The sequence below is a fragment of the Cladophialophora immunda genome, assembly GCF_000835495.1.
Source record: "Cladophialophora immunda strain CBS 83496 unplaced genomic scaffold supercont1.8, whole genome shotgun sequence".
In the NCBI taxonomy this organism is placed as follows: domain Eukaryota; kingdom Fungi; phylum Ascomycota; class Eurotiomycetes; order Chaetothyriales; family Herpotrichiellaceae; genus Cladophialophora; species Cladophialophora immunda.
The window spans coordinates 1062654-1078155 of record NW_015622548.1 but is presented as its reverse complement, the minus strand read 5'-3'; the positions used below and the strand labels follow the sequence as shown (position 1 = coordinate 1078155).

The following is a 15502-nucleotide window of genomic DNA, read 5'->3' as shown; positions in this document are numbered from 1 at the left end:
CATGACCGGCACGAACGAATGGGTGGAAAGTGTACAAAGGGCTTTGAGATGGAACGTCAGAGGCGCAGTCCAGAAAGGATGGGACATCGGGGATGATGAGGACAGCGATCATGTTGAGGAGAAATGGGACATCGACATTGACTCGAGCCCTCTTGGAGGAACGGACAGCGGCATTGGGCCTAGCGAGGATGGCGACCACGCGGCGAGCCCAATGAGGCGACAGCTAAGCATGTTGAATATGTGAAAAGGGCAAGTTCAAGATGGTTCTCATGCCCTGTATATGGGGGCTTTCGCGACACAAATGACATTTGTCGCGACGACATAAAGATCTGTCACGACAGGGATTTTCAATAAGACGATGGTGTGACTGCGGCTTGACCTGGTAAGACCCGCGCTGTCTTGCTTCAGCCTTGCGCACACAATATGCTTCCAAATGCCTTATACATTCCATCACAACCAGGGAAGACCACTATATCGCACCCAGAAGCCAACATTTTCAGCCCATTCAGCTTGGCGATTCAATGTTAATGTCTACGCAGTTAGTCGTTAGCGCTGCTTTTCTGCTATAGAGGGTGCGACAGAAAGATGGTTGGAAAAATCGACAACAAAGATCGTCGACGCTTCTTCCTCTCACTTCCCTTCGTCTTCTATCTCACCATCGTCATTTCAACTTGTCGCATTCCGTCAAGGTCGTCGTCTCAGCTCTTCTAGACTTACGACACTGTCGCGCGACCGTCGCATACAGACCCCGACAATAACCCAACCGCTTCTCCGATCACGTCGACATCGGCGCCGGTCAGGATGTCTTCTCCAAACCGATCCGCAGGTAAGTTCGCGCTCAGACATGATCAGTTCATCAACCTCCAGCCAGCCGACTGTTTCTAACGTTAAATCTTGCCAGGCTTACCACCTGATTCTCACTCTTCTCCCCCTTCTCGCTCTGAGGAGGAACAGCGTCGTCACAGCTTCTCCCAGTTTCTCTTGCCTGGTGACACTGGCTTGTCCTCTGGTCCGTCCAGCACATCTTCTGGCCCAGACCTAGCTGCTCAGACAACTGAATCCATCAACGGCTCTGATCCTGCCTCAACATCTCAAGACTTGAACCCTTCCACCACTGCGAGTCCAGTCGAGCCCCCTGTTGGTCTTCGTCGTGTGCACGCAACCACAGACTTGACATCCTTACAAAACTTCCCTCAGATCACAGACTCTCCTGATCTTGTTCTCGACCCTGCAAACATCCCATCAGAAGACGGTTCACTTGAGCATGAACACCAAACTGCAAACCAAGCAGACAATCAACACACTCGTGCTCCACTCTTCTGGACTGATGAACCCGGCTGGAGTTTTGCAAGCATCCGTGGTGTGGCAGCGAATTCTACACAAGGTCTTCCAAATTCTCTCCCAACGCAAACAAGCACTCGATTCACTGGCACTGTCCTCTTCTGGTCTCATGAGCCGCATCGGAGTTTTCAAAACAGCCCTGGTCTGGCAGTAAATTCAGCGCCCAACCTTCCAAATTCGATCCCACCTCAAACTCTTCCAAGTCCATTACTGAATCACGAGCGTCCAACTTCACCAGCCACTGAACATTCACATTCTTCTAACACTGTCCTGAACCACGAACATTCAACCTCACCAGCCACTGAACGTTCGCATTCTTCCAATACTCTACCGAATCACGAACATTCAACCTCACCGACCACCCTTCTGATTCGTGAGCGTTCGAACTCACCAGCCACTGTACATTCAGATTCTTCTCAGACTCTCCTGAATCACCAACATCTAGACTCACCGACCACCCTTCTGATTCGTGAGCGTTCGAACTCACCGGCGACTGTACACTCAGATTCTTCTCTTACTCTCCTGAATTACGAACAACCAGACTCACCGAACACTGTTCTGATTCATGAGCACTCAAACTCACCGGCAACTGATCCTCTGTCAAACACTCCGTTTATCCAAGAATCTCAAACCTCAGCGAACACTCTTCTGATTCATGGGCGTTCAGACTCACCGGCAACTGACCCTGTGTCAATCACTCCGTTCAACCAAGAACCTCCAAGCTCACCAGACACTCTTCTGATTCATGAGCGATCAGACTCACCGGCGACTGAACAGTTGCCGTTCACTCTACAACATCACGGCCGCATCGTCAACCCTCTCTTTCCGCGCCCTGGTCAGGTGACTCACACGACTCAGGCTTCGCAGCCTAGCGACATCAACATGACTCGCCTCCTTTATCCTGGCCGCCGTGCCTTCACTACAACACCCATCCCAGTCGACCAGGATGGGGCCCGTCGCAGCGCAACGGACTCCCAACTCTTGGGAGTCCCGCGCCTGCGGCGGGTGGCACGGTCTGGCTCTCTCCGCTCCCTGGCCATGGGCCAAGCCGAGGCCGACGAGGCCGAGGACATGACGGCTGCCTCTGCGGAGGCTGAAGAGGACGGGGCTCCGGCCCAGGGGCAATGGCAAGCTCCTGAAGACAGGTGGTCTTCAGGAGAGGAAGACGAGGAGGGCGAGGAGGGCGAGGAGGGCGAGGAGGACGAGGAGGACGAAGAGGAGGAAGGGCGCGTCAACCTTGACGAGGTTGACGCCCCGGTTGCGGAGCAACTCCGCGCCGGGCTCGCTCACTTGAGCGAGGCCCTTGTCGACATCGACGTCCTCGACGGCGATCTCCCGGTCGGCGCCGCGAGGGGCAACCCAGTGGCCGTCCGCGCCCGCGCGGGTCTCCTCTCTGCGGAGGGCGAGATCCTGGGTGCGTTCGGTCAGCTGTGGAGGACCCTCGTGGAGGCGCGGGAGGTCGCCGTCGACGCTGAAGTGGGGTTTCGACAACTCCAAGGCGAGGTCCGCCGCCTCACAGCTGAGTACCTCGCTGCTCAGATCGAAGTCGCTCTCCTGCGGGAGCGGCTTCAGGACGAGCAGTGAGGCAGTTAGTTGTGGGTGCGGTGGCCTCGTCTTGTGAGAGTGTCTTGTTTTCTTCTCTGGTGGTGCGCGGGTGGGCGCGGTTTTACGTTGGGAGGTGGGAGGTGGGAGGAGGGAGCAGGGAGGAGGGGGGTGGGGAGGGGTTGGTGGGTGCTGAGTGCTGTGTGCTGTGTGCTGTGTGCTTGGGCTTGCTGGTGCCCTTCGGGGCTCAAGAGACGACAACAGTTGTCTTTTTTTACGTCTTTTTGAGCACTCCTGTGCTCATGTGCCCTTCGGGGCTTAAATAGTCAAAAAAAAGTTTGAGTATAAATCTTCGGTTCCATCGTTCGAATCATCGCGTCCGTGTGTTGATGGACCGTTTATCCGCCAGCTTGCTAAGTATCAGGCCTATTTGATTGCGTTGGAGTGATCCACTTCTAATCGACACGGCATAGGACGCACTGACGCCCAGCAACCGGATATAGCGTCACCCTCCATCGACAGCGACGGCGACGATGTGACCTGAACTCCTCCAGCGCCACCGTTTCCGATACGTGATGAGCAGGGAAGGACGATTAAGAGAAACAAGTGTGTCGGGATTTTGATTGAAGCGCTCTACTCCTATAACGGGTGGTATCAATAGGATGGTATGGACGGCGTGTGACGGCGTGATTGTAAGTAACAGAGTGAACTGAGGGCGAGACTCCGGATCCTATCTGAAGAGTAATGTTGAGGACATTAGGATGGCGATGAAGGAATCGCATTTGGATTGGGATTCTACAAAGCAGGAAGTGGACTGAAGCGGAAAATGCTGTTGAATGCAGTCTATACTATGCAGAAACATCGTGAGGAATGGGCCATGGGGGAGAAACTAATGGTGGCGGGAAAGACCGGCCATACTCCGTACAATTGCGGGAATCAAATGATTGGTTGCTGCCCAAGGATGCCAAGGGGCCTTCGTCCGAGTCGAATTTCTTCCGCCACCTGAGGGCGAGAACAATGAACTCACGACAACATCACTTGAAAATCATACATAGTACTTATCACAACAGAGATCAAAATGGCAGAAGGTATCGACAGAAATGCAGACGGTAAGTCCAACTTTTCTCGACGACCAGCGCGATCGCGCTCCAGACTGACCTGGACAAACAGAGCGGATGGAGTTTTCGACTTCGAAAGAAGTGACAGTCGCCCCAACATTTGAGGACATGCACCTCAAGGAAAACCTCCTCCGTGGAATCTACGCGTACGGCTACGAATCGCCCTCAGCAGTCCAGTCACGGGCCATTGTGCAGATCTGCAAAGGAAGAGACACTATTGCGCAGGCGCAATCAGGCACGGGCAAAACCGCGACCTTTGCAATCAGCATTCTTCAGATTATCGAGACATCCGTCCGCGAGACGCAAGGTATGCGTAGGAGTTCGTTATGCGCGATTTGACTAACAATAACTCAGCTCTTGTTTTGTCCCCGACACGCGAATTGGCGACCCAAATTCAAAGCGTGATTATGGCCCTCGGAGACTACATGAATGTGCAATGTCATGCCTGCATCGGAGGTACAAACGTTGGGGAAGACATCAGAAAACTCGATTACGGACAACATGTGGTGTCTGGTACACCTGGGCGAGTGGCAGACATGATTCGAAGAAGGAACCTCCGCACACGACACATCAAGATGCTGGTCCTGGACGAAGCAGACGAACTCCTTAACCGCGGTTTCAGAGAACAAATTTACGATGTCTACCGATACCTCCCCCCAGCCACGCAAGTTGTGGTTGTCTCCGCCACCCTTCCTTACGATGTGTTGGATATGACCACGAAATTCATGACCGACCCCGTCCGCATTCTGGTCAAGCGTGACGAGCTCACACTGGAAGGTCTCAAGCAGTATTTTATTGCGGTTGAAAAGGAGGAGTGGAAATTTGACACACTGTGCGACCTCTATGACACTCTCACCATCACCCAGGCAGTGATTTTCTGCAACACGCGCCGCAAGGTCGACTGGCTCACCGACAAGATGCGAGAAGCAAACTTCACAGTCAGCAGCATGCATGGCGAGATGCCGCAAAAGGAACGTGACAGCATCATGTCCGATTTCAGACAGGGCAATAGCCGAGTCCTCATCAGTACTGACGTGTGGGCCCGAGGGATCGATGTCCAGCAGGTCAGTCTTGTCATCAACTACGACCTGCCCAGCAATCGCGAGAATTATATCCACCGAATCGGGCGCAGCGGGAGATTCGGTCGCAAGGGCGTGGCGATCAACTTCGTCACTAGTGAGGATGTCCGCATTCTGCGGGATATTGAGCTTTACTACTCGACACAGATTGATGAGATGCCGATGAACGTCGCCGACTTGTTGACTTAGGAGCGCTTGTTATCTGGTCTGTCTTGCCACAGAAACAAGAATTATCGGACTGGATCGGCCCTATGGAGACTTGCGTCTCTTGCCGAATGCATCTCGTACTGTGACGACCTCGTGCTCGGTGCACCCCCTCTTTACACATCTCCCAACATTCCACCGACCCGCATCCCACATGACTCGACATATCTCAGCGGATCTTATTGGCTTGGAAGGGATCTGACCGGTTGGCGGGATTTGCCTGATCCAGCAGGGTCTCCCTTTGAGTTGGAATACAACTCCATCTACGACAGCAGCGCCGCCAGGGCTTCTGAATCCGAGTCCTGTCGAACAAGCTGCGACTTGAGCTTTGCGGAAACGGACAGTTGAGCGGCTGCTTATCTTATTTTTCGGTTGCTTCTTCTCCGGGTATCAGGTACATCCAGGATGGAAATGGGCTGAAGCCAAAAAGGTACAGTGCTCTGTCCCTCTGCTAATAGCAGAATATCAACTGAGACCGTCACAGAATGTTTAATATCCTTATCGACGAAACCAGTCTGTAACATCTAGTTCAGTCGTCATGATCATTATCGAATGCGTTCAGACCTCCCAGGTATTTCCCAACCCTTCCAGCTTCATTGCAGCCTTTTCCATCCATGCCCAAGCCCTTCTTCCACTGACCCTAGTTATCAAACGCTGAAAACACATCCCGCTTCGCCTCTTGATATTCCCTCAAGATGGTCTCTCGCCTTGCTTCCGATCTTACCTTGACGTCCAAAGCGTAAGGCTTCGCACACACCAGAAACCCTTCACTATATCCCGTAGTCGGGTCGGTGTCGGGAATGATAGGCTTCCCATCACTGTCTTTTCCCGGCGCAAATTCAAATGCCCACAACAGCTTTGAAATGGCCAGGAATAAATTCCTCTCGGCAAGATGAATGCCGGGACACAGACGTCTTCCGGAGCCGTACCCATAATGGTCCCTGTCGTCCGGGTTGCTGGCTTGAGCTAGTTCTGAAGCAAGTGCTGTGACGCCCTTGTAATGGTCTGGGTCGAATGTGTTTGGGTTGGGGAATCTCTTCTCGTCGTGGTGCATGCCCCATGCGTTGATGAAGATGACCGAGCCCTTGGGGATCTTGTATCCATCAATCCAGTCATCTACATGATCAAAGTCGTCAGTGCCTGGCCATCTTCTCTTCTCGAAAAGGGCCTCATACCTTCATCCACAGCGTGCGGAAATGCCAACGGTACGACTGGTCTGGACTTATCGTTAGCATCAAGCAGTCACATATGAGAAAAGGAACCTCGAAATGGCCTTGCAGCTCCGATCCAGGCTCTTGGGAGTTCTCACCTCCACCTCATCGCTTCTTTCACCGTTGTAGCCACGTACGGCAACCGTGCATAGTCCGCCCACACAGGAGATCGGTCTTCCCCCATGACGCTGTCAATTTCTTGCTGCGCTTTCTTCATGACCTCAGGCCACTTGGTGAACGCCTGTATGGCTGCGATGACGATGCTCGAGGAGGTATCGCTTGCTCCTTCCATCATTGTGCCACCCAGGAAATAGAGCTGATGCCGATTCAACTCAAGTTTCTCCTTCTGGTCGAGGACTCTGTCCATGAATGAGTACTTGCTACCCACTGATTCCCTGCGCTTCTCGAGACCGGTCAACATATCGTTGTACAGATCGTTCATTGCCTTTCCGACGTCTTTAGCTCGTGAGCGCCAGTTCCCGAAAAGCCGTTCAGGAACATAGTGAAGAAAGGCGAAGATGTCGACCGGAGGGGTGTTGCCCGGTTCCATGACTACGGACCAATTCTCCATCAGCTCATAGAGGCGTTTCATATGTGGAGTGTCCACTGTCGGAGATCTCACGCCCCAGATGGTCGCGCAGGCGATGCTGTTGGTATAGCGCTTCGGGTGGTCCATGTGCTGATCCGGTCGCTCGAGGAAGTCTTTCAACAGTTGGCTGGCCTCAGCTTGCTGCAATGGCAAATGATCCCTCATCACGATTGATTCCATGAAGTGCTGATGGATCACTTTTCTGTACCTCTGCCAGGTTTTGCCATAGTGTGCAATCAGGACATGGTCACCGCCTGTGATCAGGTTGTGCGAGACGTAGCTGTGAGGTCGGTCGCTATAGATGTTTGATTTCTTGTCGATCAACTGTTTCACCAGGTGGCGAGAAGTGAGGACAATGGCGGTTCCAGGACCGAGCTTGAGGGAGAAGATGCCGCCATATGTCTATTTAGTACGTTAGAACAATAGCCATGGGAGGTAGAGCAGCTGGAAGGCGGTGCGTACCTTGGCCCATTCTGTGAAGGTCAGGTAAGATCCTTTGGTTGGGATTTGATGGATGTTCCCAATAACCGGTGCTGTGGGCGGGCCTATTGATACCAGATCGATGAGTACAAGACTCTGCAACACCTCGGGATCAAGATCAGTACTCGGTCCACATACCAGGGGGAAGACCTTTCTCGCGGCGCCCGATGAAGAGGAATGCGTATAGCAGAAAGGCGACGAGCAACCCGCCGAGGGCAGGGAGGAGGGTTCCCAAGGCCATGGTCAGGATGAGTGGGAGAGGGTCGTTCAGGTTCTGCAGTGAGCTGAGTCTCCGTTAAGTCCAAATGCAGGACGATCGTGGTTGACTGCAGGAGGATGAGGGCTCTTTCCCCAACCACAAATTAACTGGACTTTGCAAGCTCGCGTCTCAATCAAGAGATAGAGAGAAGAGGGGGGATAGCAACTTGAAATATAATTCACCGCTCTCGTGCAGAGTTGCTCTTGCAGAGAACAAGGCAGATCTGAGATGATATGTAGGTTGCACACCGAACACGAGGCGGTTCGGCGTTCCATCTAGCTGAGTCTGGGGGTAATTCCTCTAGCTAATATGTAGCTAGCTGGCTACTGTGTGCACGCTTGATCCCCCACAATCTTTCATCCCGCTCCCCACAAACTCCGACAGGCCCATGTCCTCTCCCAATGGCAAAGGTCCCACCACCAAAGTTCACGCCTACGTTGCTCCTTTAGGAGGCCATGCCCACAGAACATCCGCCCGCCATGTCGAATTACGGCCTGGCTTTCTGATTCAAATCGACCAGATGCAGATCCCGTCTGTCCTCCCTCTATCAATTTGCCCCGGAATAACCCCAAAACGGATGTTGATATCATCCTAGCAGCGGGGTAGGTGCATGAACCCTCTGCGCTAGTCATCCAGGGTCGAGGAATCGAACTGTCTTATCCACGATCCAGGAATGCACCATCTCCTCCTCCTGTAGGTCCCTAGAAGTTTAATCCGTCTCAAGCTGGACGCGAGGCTGAGGTTCAGCCTAGTCGGCGACTGATGCGGAGAAACATGCATCTCCGCTGGGCTGACGGACCTCGGTTGGGAATCCCCTCATCAACATCCGCCGACTTCGTCACAGGCCCAAGGCGTCGAGAAATATTACATATATACCTCGAGGTCACTTAGCAGTGTACATTGCCAATTTGCACGTCGAGTCTTCTACGAACCGCAAACCGGACAACAATGGCTCAGCTCCAAGGGAAAGTCATCGCCATCACCGGCGGGGCGTCGGGGATTGGCGCAGCCACGGCTCTCGAATGTGCCGCAAGAGGAGCCTCAGGACTGTCGTTGTGCGACGTCAACGAGGACGCATTGAAAAAGGTGGTCGACCAGATACAGGCCAAAGGGGTCAAAGTCATAGGGCGACGCGTCGACGTCTCGGATTCCGACCAGGTTGATGCCTGGATAGCCGAGACGGTCAAGGAGTTTGGCAGGTTGGACGGCGCCGCCAACATCGCGGGCGTCGAGACAAAACCCGGCGGCAAGGTCTTTGCAAACATCGTCGACATCACCAACGACCACTGGGACTTTATCATGAAGATCAACCTGACCGGCCTCTTTTACTGCCTCCGCGCCGAACTCCGCGCCATGGACCGCGGGGCCTCGATCCTCAACGTCGCGAGTCTGGCCGGCCTCATGGGCCGTCCTGGCATTGGCGCCTACTCGACCAGCAAGCACGGCGTTGTCGGCCTGACGCGAACAGCAGCCAAGGAAGTCGGCGAGCGCGGCATCCGAGTCAATGCTCTTGCTCCGTAAGTGTTTCCCCCCTTGTCTGTCTCGCTCGAGTTAGCTTCTATCACGTCTGGACTCATCAGGCTAACTGCTGTCATTTTCAAAAGTGGTCCTATAGAAACACCCATGCTGGAGAGGTTGCTCACAGATGGCGGTAAGTCCGAGCGGCCAGTCACAAACACGTACAAGACTTTGCCTCTCCAGCGACTGGGAACTGCTCAAGACATGGCAAAGACGATCTGCTTTGCCCTAAGCGATGATTCCAGCTATACGACTGGAGCCACATTTTCGGCAGATGGCGGTGTTGCCTGCTAAGTAGAGAAAAAAAATCTTCACTCTCCCTTTAAGGTGTCGCCCGTTTCTTCACGTTCTTAATCCCTGCAGCATCGTATACGCCAGGCTTACTACCCTTGAATCTCGAGAAGAGCACCCCCGTTTGCCGGCACGTTGTTCCCATTGATCCACTTGCTCTCCTCGCTGGCAAGAAACCCAACAATGCCCGAGATATCGTCGATCTCACCCATCCTCTTCTCCGCCGTGTTCCTGCTCATCAGCTGCGGGATGTACCCGTCCGGAAGAATGCCCTGCGCGAGCGGAATCTTCAGCAGGTCCGTCATCACGGGCCCCACGGACACAGAGTTGATGGTGATGCCGTGCTGGGCCGAGAAGATCAGCGCGAGGCTCCTGGTGAAGCTGTCCAGCGCGGCTTTGGACGCCCCGTAGCATACCGCGGGGTCCGCGTTCGGCGCCTTGGAAGCGGTGCTGCCAATCATGATGACGCGCCCGCCCCGAGGAATGCAGGGCAAGGCCGTGAGGCATAGCTGGACGGGAGCCCACGCGTTGCCGGTCATGAGGTTGTCGAAGAGCTCCTTGGTCGCCGTGGCGATGGGGGCCACAATGCTCGGGTTGACATAGGCCGCGTTGCACACGATGATGTCGATGCTCTGGGTTGAGAGGTCCTCGAGCACCCTGGGCACCAGGTCGGAGGCAAATGTTGGCGACAGGACATCCGCCTGGATCGCCGTGGCTGTGATATCCGGATTGATTTTGCCGATTGCCGCGAGAGTTTCTTCCGCGGCCGCCGAGTTCCCGGCGTAAGTGATGGCGATCCTGGAAATACCCTTTGCTGCGAAATGGACGGCGATGCCACGGCCTATGCCTCGTGACCCGCCCGTAACGAGGGCGACTTTCCCAGCAAGGGGCGCGGGAATTGTATTCGTCGGCATTGTTGGACGCGGACGGGAGCTCAATAGAACCGTCTATGCCGACGGGACTCTCTTCGTTGGGGAGTAAAAGAGCTGCAGCAACCTCCAAGCTGGTGGTCTCCGGTCATTTTATACTCGCGAGTGCATCTATGGGAAAGGTGGCACTTCATATTCGTCCCGCATCCGGAATATCTTTCCAAGCCTGCCCGTGGCCCAAGCAGAGGTGTGAAAGCCTATCACGGTATAGCTGAAGCCCGGCATCCGTTGATGTTTCACTGATGTCGCTGCGAGTGAGAGGTTTCGCTCATGTAAGATCTTCCTGTGTGAGCGGAAAAGATGGATAGGACTGGTGGGAGCAGCGCATCAAGAGAGAAAAGTCCAGAGCATTAGCCACAAGGCGTGTGGAACTTGCTTCTGTATAAGACGGAAGGCAAGGCCTCCCTCCAACCAGACGACGTGGAAGTCCAACCTGTCTTGGCTGCACTCAATGATCCCACTTGGTTCCACAACGACCAGTGCAAGTATTGCCCGATCCGGCAGTTCATAAGACGGATTAGGCTGGTCCATGCCTGAACCTCTCCAAGGGCGTCGACATGCACAGCCATTCTACGGTGAGATGTCCTAGCTAGCGTAAAGCAGATTATCTCATCTCTATCTTTACACATGTTCTGTTTGGCTCGCACAAATGAGGCACGCCTCACGTTGCATTCCAAGAGATGGGGAAGCAACTGGTGACTATGTAAGCAGAAGGCGTGAGTAGGGTGGGAGAAGTGAGTTTTATGAGCAATTTATCCAGACCGAATGAATTCAGTGTGGCGCAGAACTTCGGGTGGGCATGAGAGTTGATATTGGTCTTGAGCTCCTCATTGTACAGCCTTGCGCCCGCTCAATCCCTGCGTTGAGGCTAGTTGACATACTGACCGAGTTAGGTGTCTTCCCAGGTGGAAATGGCAGGCCTGGGGCGAATGATAGCGATAAGATCAGATACAACTGCCCCACCCTGTGTCGTCGCACCTGCAATGAGGGGTAACCCAGCTCTGGGAGGAATTATCATGGGTCAATGAGAGAGATACAACCACATCACACTGTGCTATACCAGCGAGACCCAGCGAGACCCAGCTCGGGCGCCGAAGTCTTCTTTCAGCCTACTTACTCAACGCCAACATTTTCGTTCTCAACAACATGAACCGTATCTACAGTCGCGCTCTTCTGCACAACACCCCTCCTTCAGCTCTTCTCAAAGTGCCAGCCCGCCGTTGCTTCCATCCCGAGCCACGATCCTTCCAGAACAGTGCCCACGGCGCGCATCGATTCATCTATAGATGGACCATTCAAGCGATCGGCACTCCCTTCGCTGTTGCCTACCTCTGCGAGAAGCTCTCGGAGCGGAATGATGGCGAGAGCAGCTTCAAGCTAAGCCTGCCCGAGATTGATACGGGGCTTTTGACCGAGCCGGTCCGGATGAAGAGCCAGGTTTGGGGACATATGCGCGTGAATTGATGGATTGGCTATGGGCAGGTGGGCGGGATATTGAGGGGCGCAGAGGAAAATGCGAGGTCAGCTACAGACGTCCCTGCACCTCTGAGTGCTTGGGTTTGCATATTATGGAGCTCGCTTGTGCGTTGATACACGCAGTTAGCGCTTTATTCATGGGAAACAATTGTACAGCAACGACACTGGGGTAAGAATCGTTGTCTTTGACAGAGGTTCGAATCCCTTATTCTGCGCATTCCTTGGGAACATGCCAACGAGGATGCTGCATTGCCTTCATCGTCCACTTCCGCACTGATCGCTGCACGATGCTGGTGATAGGATTGCAGAACGGCAGGTAAGCAGGTTTGACGCCAAAGAGGGCTTTTGGACGCTGGGATCATGGTGGCTTCTGGTAGCAGAATCACAGGGCTGCCTGAGCCACCTGGACAGTCTCCATGTCGAGCCTCGTGCTCTCGAATGATGAGTACCAACCATACCAACTGAGATGTCGACGGCGTCAAGTGCTTCGATGACAGCCTCTTTGACTTCTATCTGCTCTAAATCCTCTCGTTTTTGGCTTCACGGTCTCCCCCGTCCAGGATGCTGGGCTTTGATTGACTGACGGTTTAAACTGTTTTGTTCTCGGATGGCACTGTACCGTACTTACTGAACTGACACTCTTCATACCAAGACGAGACCGGCGCATCCATGTTCCTGCGCCTGGACGCTGCTCCATTTGTGTCCTTGGTGGGAAAACACCATCGATGAAAAGAACTGGTTGCGGTGTGAAGCCCCGCCTCCATCTCCGGCGGGTGCTCCGTTGCACTCTCCCTGACTACTACCTCCCCAGGAATCACACGCGCCTAGCAACAAACCATGCCTCTGGCGGCGTTGCTAGAACCGACAAATCGTCAGGTCATTGAGGTTGAAGAGCCTGGCTCTCCCATGACCGAGCGGGGTATAAATGGTGACCAGCAACAATGGCCTCTGCACAGATACACCCAGATCAATTCCTTCTCAGGTCTGACCGAAGTTCGGGCCTACTTCCAGTCATCAATCGACCATGCCACGCGAAGACGTCGAGTTCAAAACGCAGGACGGGGTCACTCTGCGAGGGTGGCTATACACCCCGTCCGTGCCGGCACCCTCCAGTGGGCTGCCATGCATCGTCATGTGTCACGGCTTCGGCGCCGTCAAGGAGATGGGCATCGACGCGTTCGCCGAGCGCTTCACCACGAGCATCCCCGTCTGCGCACTGGTCTACGACAATCGCAATCTCGGCGCCAGCGACGGCCTGCCCAGACAGGAGATCATCCCTGCCCTGCAGTGCTCGGATTACAGCGACGCAATCACCTACGCGCAGTCCCGACCCGAGGTCGATCCGCGAAGAGTCGCCATCTGGGGCACAAGTTACAGTGGCGCCCATGTGCTTTCGGTTGCTGCCGTCGATCGTCGGGTGAAAGCCGTGATAAGCCAGGTAAATACTTCCTGCCTGGCAAAAGGCCTATCTATACCAGCCCTCTTTCTCTATCTAACCGGGTTAACAATACAGGTCATGGTCGCGGACGGGTGGGCCAACTTCCACCGCCTCGTGAGGAACGACTTGGTCAAGGACATGGAGGCCATGTTTGAGAAAGGCGAGTCCGCGGCGGAACTCCCATGGGGATTTGACCTACTGACGGCACGCAAACAGACAGACAGGGTCGCGCGAGAGGCGAACTGCCCATGACCATCCAGAGCGTCTCGGCGAATCCCGAGAAGGAGCTCTGCGTCCTCCCCACACCCGACAGCTGGGAGTACGTGTCGACCTGGATCAAGAAGCTCCCTGGCGTGAATGCCAAGAACGAAGTGACCGTGCGAAGGTATGTCTGCCAAACCAAAAACCCCCAGCCCACCGGGTGATGATGGCGGTAGTGATGCTGACCGCAGTATGTGTGTCCCCCTAGCATGGAAGCCTTTCGCGCGTACAATGCCTCGGGCTACATCCACCACATCTCACCCACGCCGCTGCTCATGGTGGTTGCCGACAAGGACGAGCTGACGCCGACGGACATCGCCATCGAGGCCTACTCGCGCGCCCGAGAGCCCAAGCAGTTCCACCTCTTCCCCGGCGGGCACTATGCGGGCTACTTTGGCGAGGCCTTTGACAAGAGCACGGCCGTGCAGATCGAGTTCTGGAAAAAGTGGTTGCTTGTGTAGACTGCCCCCTGTACATTCGCAGAAGGGTATGGGCTTTTTTTTTTCTATAGCCAAAATCTCAGTCAATGTTAGGCTGTCAAAATCGGGTCACTCAGTCCATATGCTTATTGTAGGGCCACGGCTGATACGGCCTTGGGCGTGTCCCGTTCACGCACGGCACCAAACGGTTCACTAGAAGCCTTCAAAGCCACTCAACGAGGCTTACCAGCATCATGTTGGATTTCGTATCAACGACATACTTAACCATCGTGGGCCGTTGTGAACTCCGTCACTCTCCAGAAATAAGCGAAGGGAGAAGATAAGCTGCCTTTTTTTTTTTCAATGTGTACATCTATCGAATGCTACTGCGACTAGGAAATGGCCCGACCTCCGTCGACCTCAAGGTTGGTGCCGGTGACAAAACTCGACTCGTCGCTGGCATAGTACACGACCGCATTCGCCACGTCAAAGGGGTCTGTCAGCCTCCCCAACGGCACATTTCCAACAAACTTAGCCCTGTTTTCCGGCGTATCCTCCGTGCCGGTAAAACTCGACCACAGCCCCGTCGCGGACAAGAGAGGGAGGACGCCGTTGAATCGAATCTTGCTCGAGGCGTATTCCGCCGCCAGGCCCTTGGTTGCATTGTAGGCGGCTCCTTTCGAGGCGTTGTACCATACCAAGCCGCCCCGCGGCCTCAGGGCGCCGATGGAAGCAATGTTGACCACGCTTCCGCCTTGCCCGTGGTCGATCATCGCCTTGACCACGGTCGGGACAGACCAGAAGATCGATCGCACGTTGACATCGAAACACCGGTCGTACTCATCTGGTGTTACTTGGAGCGTTGACTTGTTCTTGTACGATGTGCCCGCATTGTTGACGAGAATGTTGATTTGACCAAAGAGAGCGATGGTTTCCTTGACCAGCTTTTCCCAATCACCCAGTAGTGTGACATTTGTTTGAACGAATCGGAGGTTACGATGCGAGGACGCCACCTTTTGGCCAGCGTCGGTGTTGAGGTCTGCCACAACGACATTCGCGCCCTCTTCAGCAAAACGAAGCGCTATAGCTTTGCCGAAACCACTGGCGGCTCCTATTTTCCAGGTCAGTATCCCCTGCACGCAGGTCTGGACAGAGTCATCCATACCAGTGACAATAGCCGTTTTGCCCTTGAGTCGGCCCATTTTGAAAAGACCTCTGAGAAACAAGCAGCGAAAGTGTTCTGCATTCCACTCATGACAAGCGATGCCTCTGTGTCATGTTATTAGTACACTGGAAACCGTGCCGACCCCCGCTATTACTACATGACCATGCTCGTTCCAGGACGTA

At 54.3% G+C, this 15502-nt stretch overlaps 7 protein-coding genes across 7 annotated transcripts; 5 read left to right on the top strand and 2 right to left on the bottom strand.

Annotated features, from left to right (window-relative positions):
• Window positions 1–801: 801 nt before the first annotated feature.
• On the top strand, window positions 802–3018 carry PV07_12414 (uncharacterized protein; the record flags this gene model as incomplete). Its single annotated transcript, XM_016399940.1, has 2 exons — window positions 802–826; window positions 902–3018. 2 exons carry the CDS (start codon window positions 802–804, stop codon window positions 2923–2925), a joined length of 2049 nt encoding a protein of 682 aa, XP_016242752.1. The 3' UTR covers window positions 2926–3018.
• Window positions 3019–3894: 876 nt separating this feature from the next.
• PV07_12413 (ATP-dependent RNA helicase fal1) lies at window positions 3895–6576 on the top strand. Its single transcript, XM_016399939.1, has 4 exons — window positions 3895–3992; window positions 4054–4308; window positions 4356–5714; window positions 5769–6576. Exons 1-3 carry the CDS (start codon window positions 3962–3964, stop codon window positions 5267–5269), a joined length of 1200 nt encoding a protein of 399 aa, XP_016242751.1. The 5' UTR covers window positions 3895–3961; the 3' UTR covers window positions 5270–5714; window positions 5769–6576.
• PV07_12412 (uncharacterized protein) lies at window positions 5925–7805 on the bottom strand (the record flags this gene model as incomplete). Its single annotated transcript, XM_016399938.1, has 5 exons — window positions 5925–6400; window positions 6460–6500; window positions 6594–7486; window positions 7547–7629; window positions 7703–7805. The coding sequence occupies 5 exons, from the start codon at window positions 7803–7805 to the stop codon at window positions 5925–5927; spliced, it is 1596 nt and encodes a 531-aa protein (XP_016242750.1).
• An 857-nt stretch (window positions 7806–8662) lies between these two features.
• On the top strand, window positions 8663–9665 carry PV07_12411 (uncharacterized protein). Its single transcript, XM_016399937.1, has 2 exons — window positions 8663–9340; window positions 9428–9665. Exons 1-2 carry the CDS (start codon window positions 8772–8774, stop codon window positions 9633–9635), a joined length of 777 nt encoding a protein of 258 aa, XP_016242749.1. The 5' UTR covers window positions 8663–8771; the 3' UTR covers window positions 9636–9665.
• A 1932-nt stretch (window positions 9666–11597) lies between these two features.
• Window positions 11598–12656, top strand: PV07_12410 (uncharacterized protein). The gene has a single exon (XM_016399936.1). It carries the CDS (start codon window positions 11708–11710, stop codon window positions 12023–12025), a length of 318 nt encoding a protein of 105 aa, XP_016242748.1. The 5' UTR covers window positions 11598–11707; the 3' UTR covers window positions 12026–12656.
• Window positions 12657–12775: 119 nt separating this feature from the next.
• Window positions 12776–14197, top strand: PV07_12409 (uncharacterized protein; the record flags this gene model as incomplete). Its single annotated transcript, XM_016399935.1, has 4 exons — window positions 12776–13475; window positions 13551–13639; window positions 13696–13860; window positions 13945–14197. The coding sequence occupies exons 1-4, from the start codon at window positions 13062–13064 to the stop codon at window positions 14195–14197; spliced, it is 921 nt and encodes a 306-aa protein (XP_016242747.1). The 5' UTR covers window positions 12776–13061.
• A 310-nt stretch (window positions 14198–14507) lies between these two features.
• PV07_12408 (uncharacterized protein) lies at window positions 14508–15420 on the bottom strand. Its single transcript, XM_016399934.1, has 2 exons — window positions 15321–15420; window positions 14508–15266 (listed from the first exon to the last, which is right to left on the bottom strand). The coding sequence occupies exons 1-2, from the start codon at window positions 15355–15357 to the stop codon at window positions 14548–14550; spliced, it is 756 nt and encodes a 251-aa protein (XP_016242746.1). The 5' UTR covers window positions 15358–15420; the 3' UTR covers window positions 14508–14547.
• Window positions 15421–15502: the final 82 nt, after the last annotated feature.

Bases quoted from the DNA above. Each gene is read 5' to 3' on its own strand.
- PV07_12413 (XM_016399939.1), top strand. From the start codon at position 3,962: ATGGCAGAAGGTATCGACAGAAATGCAGACG. The intron at 3,993-4,053 runs GTAAGTCCAACT...CTGGACAAACAG, and splicing joins TATCGACAGAAATGCAGACG to AGCGGATGGAGTTTTCGACT. The intron at 4,309-4,355 runs GTATGCGTAGGA...ACAATAACTCAG, and splicing joins ATCCGTCCGCGAGACGCAAG to CTCTTGTTTTGTCCCCGACA.
- PV07_12411 (XM_016399937.1), top strand. From the start codon at position 8,772: ATGGCTCAGCTCCAAGGGAAAGTCATCGCCATCACCGGCGGGGCGTCG. The intron at 9,341-9,427 runs GTAAGTGTTTCC...CATTTTCAAAAG, and splicing joins CGAGTCAATGCTCTTGCTCC to TGGTCCTATAGAAACACCCA.
- PV07_12410 (XM_016399936.1), top strand. From the start codon at position 11,708: ATGAACCGTATCTACAGTCGCGCTCTTCTGCACAACACCCCTCCTTCA.
- PV07_12408 (XM_016399934.1), bottom strand. From the start codon at position 15,357: ATGGGCCGACTCAAGGGCAAAACGGCTATTGTCACTG. The intron at 15,267-15,320 runs GTATGGATGACT...CCTGGAAAATAG, and splicing joins CAAAACGGCTATTGTCACTG to GAGCCGCCAGTGGTTTCGGC.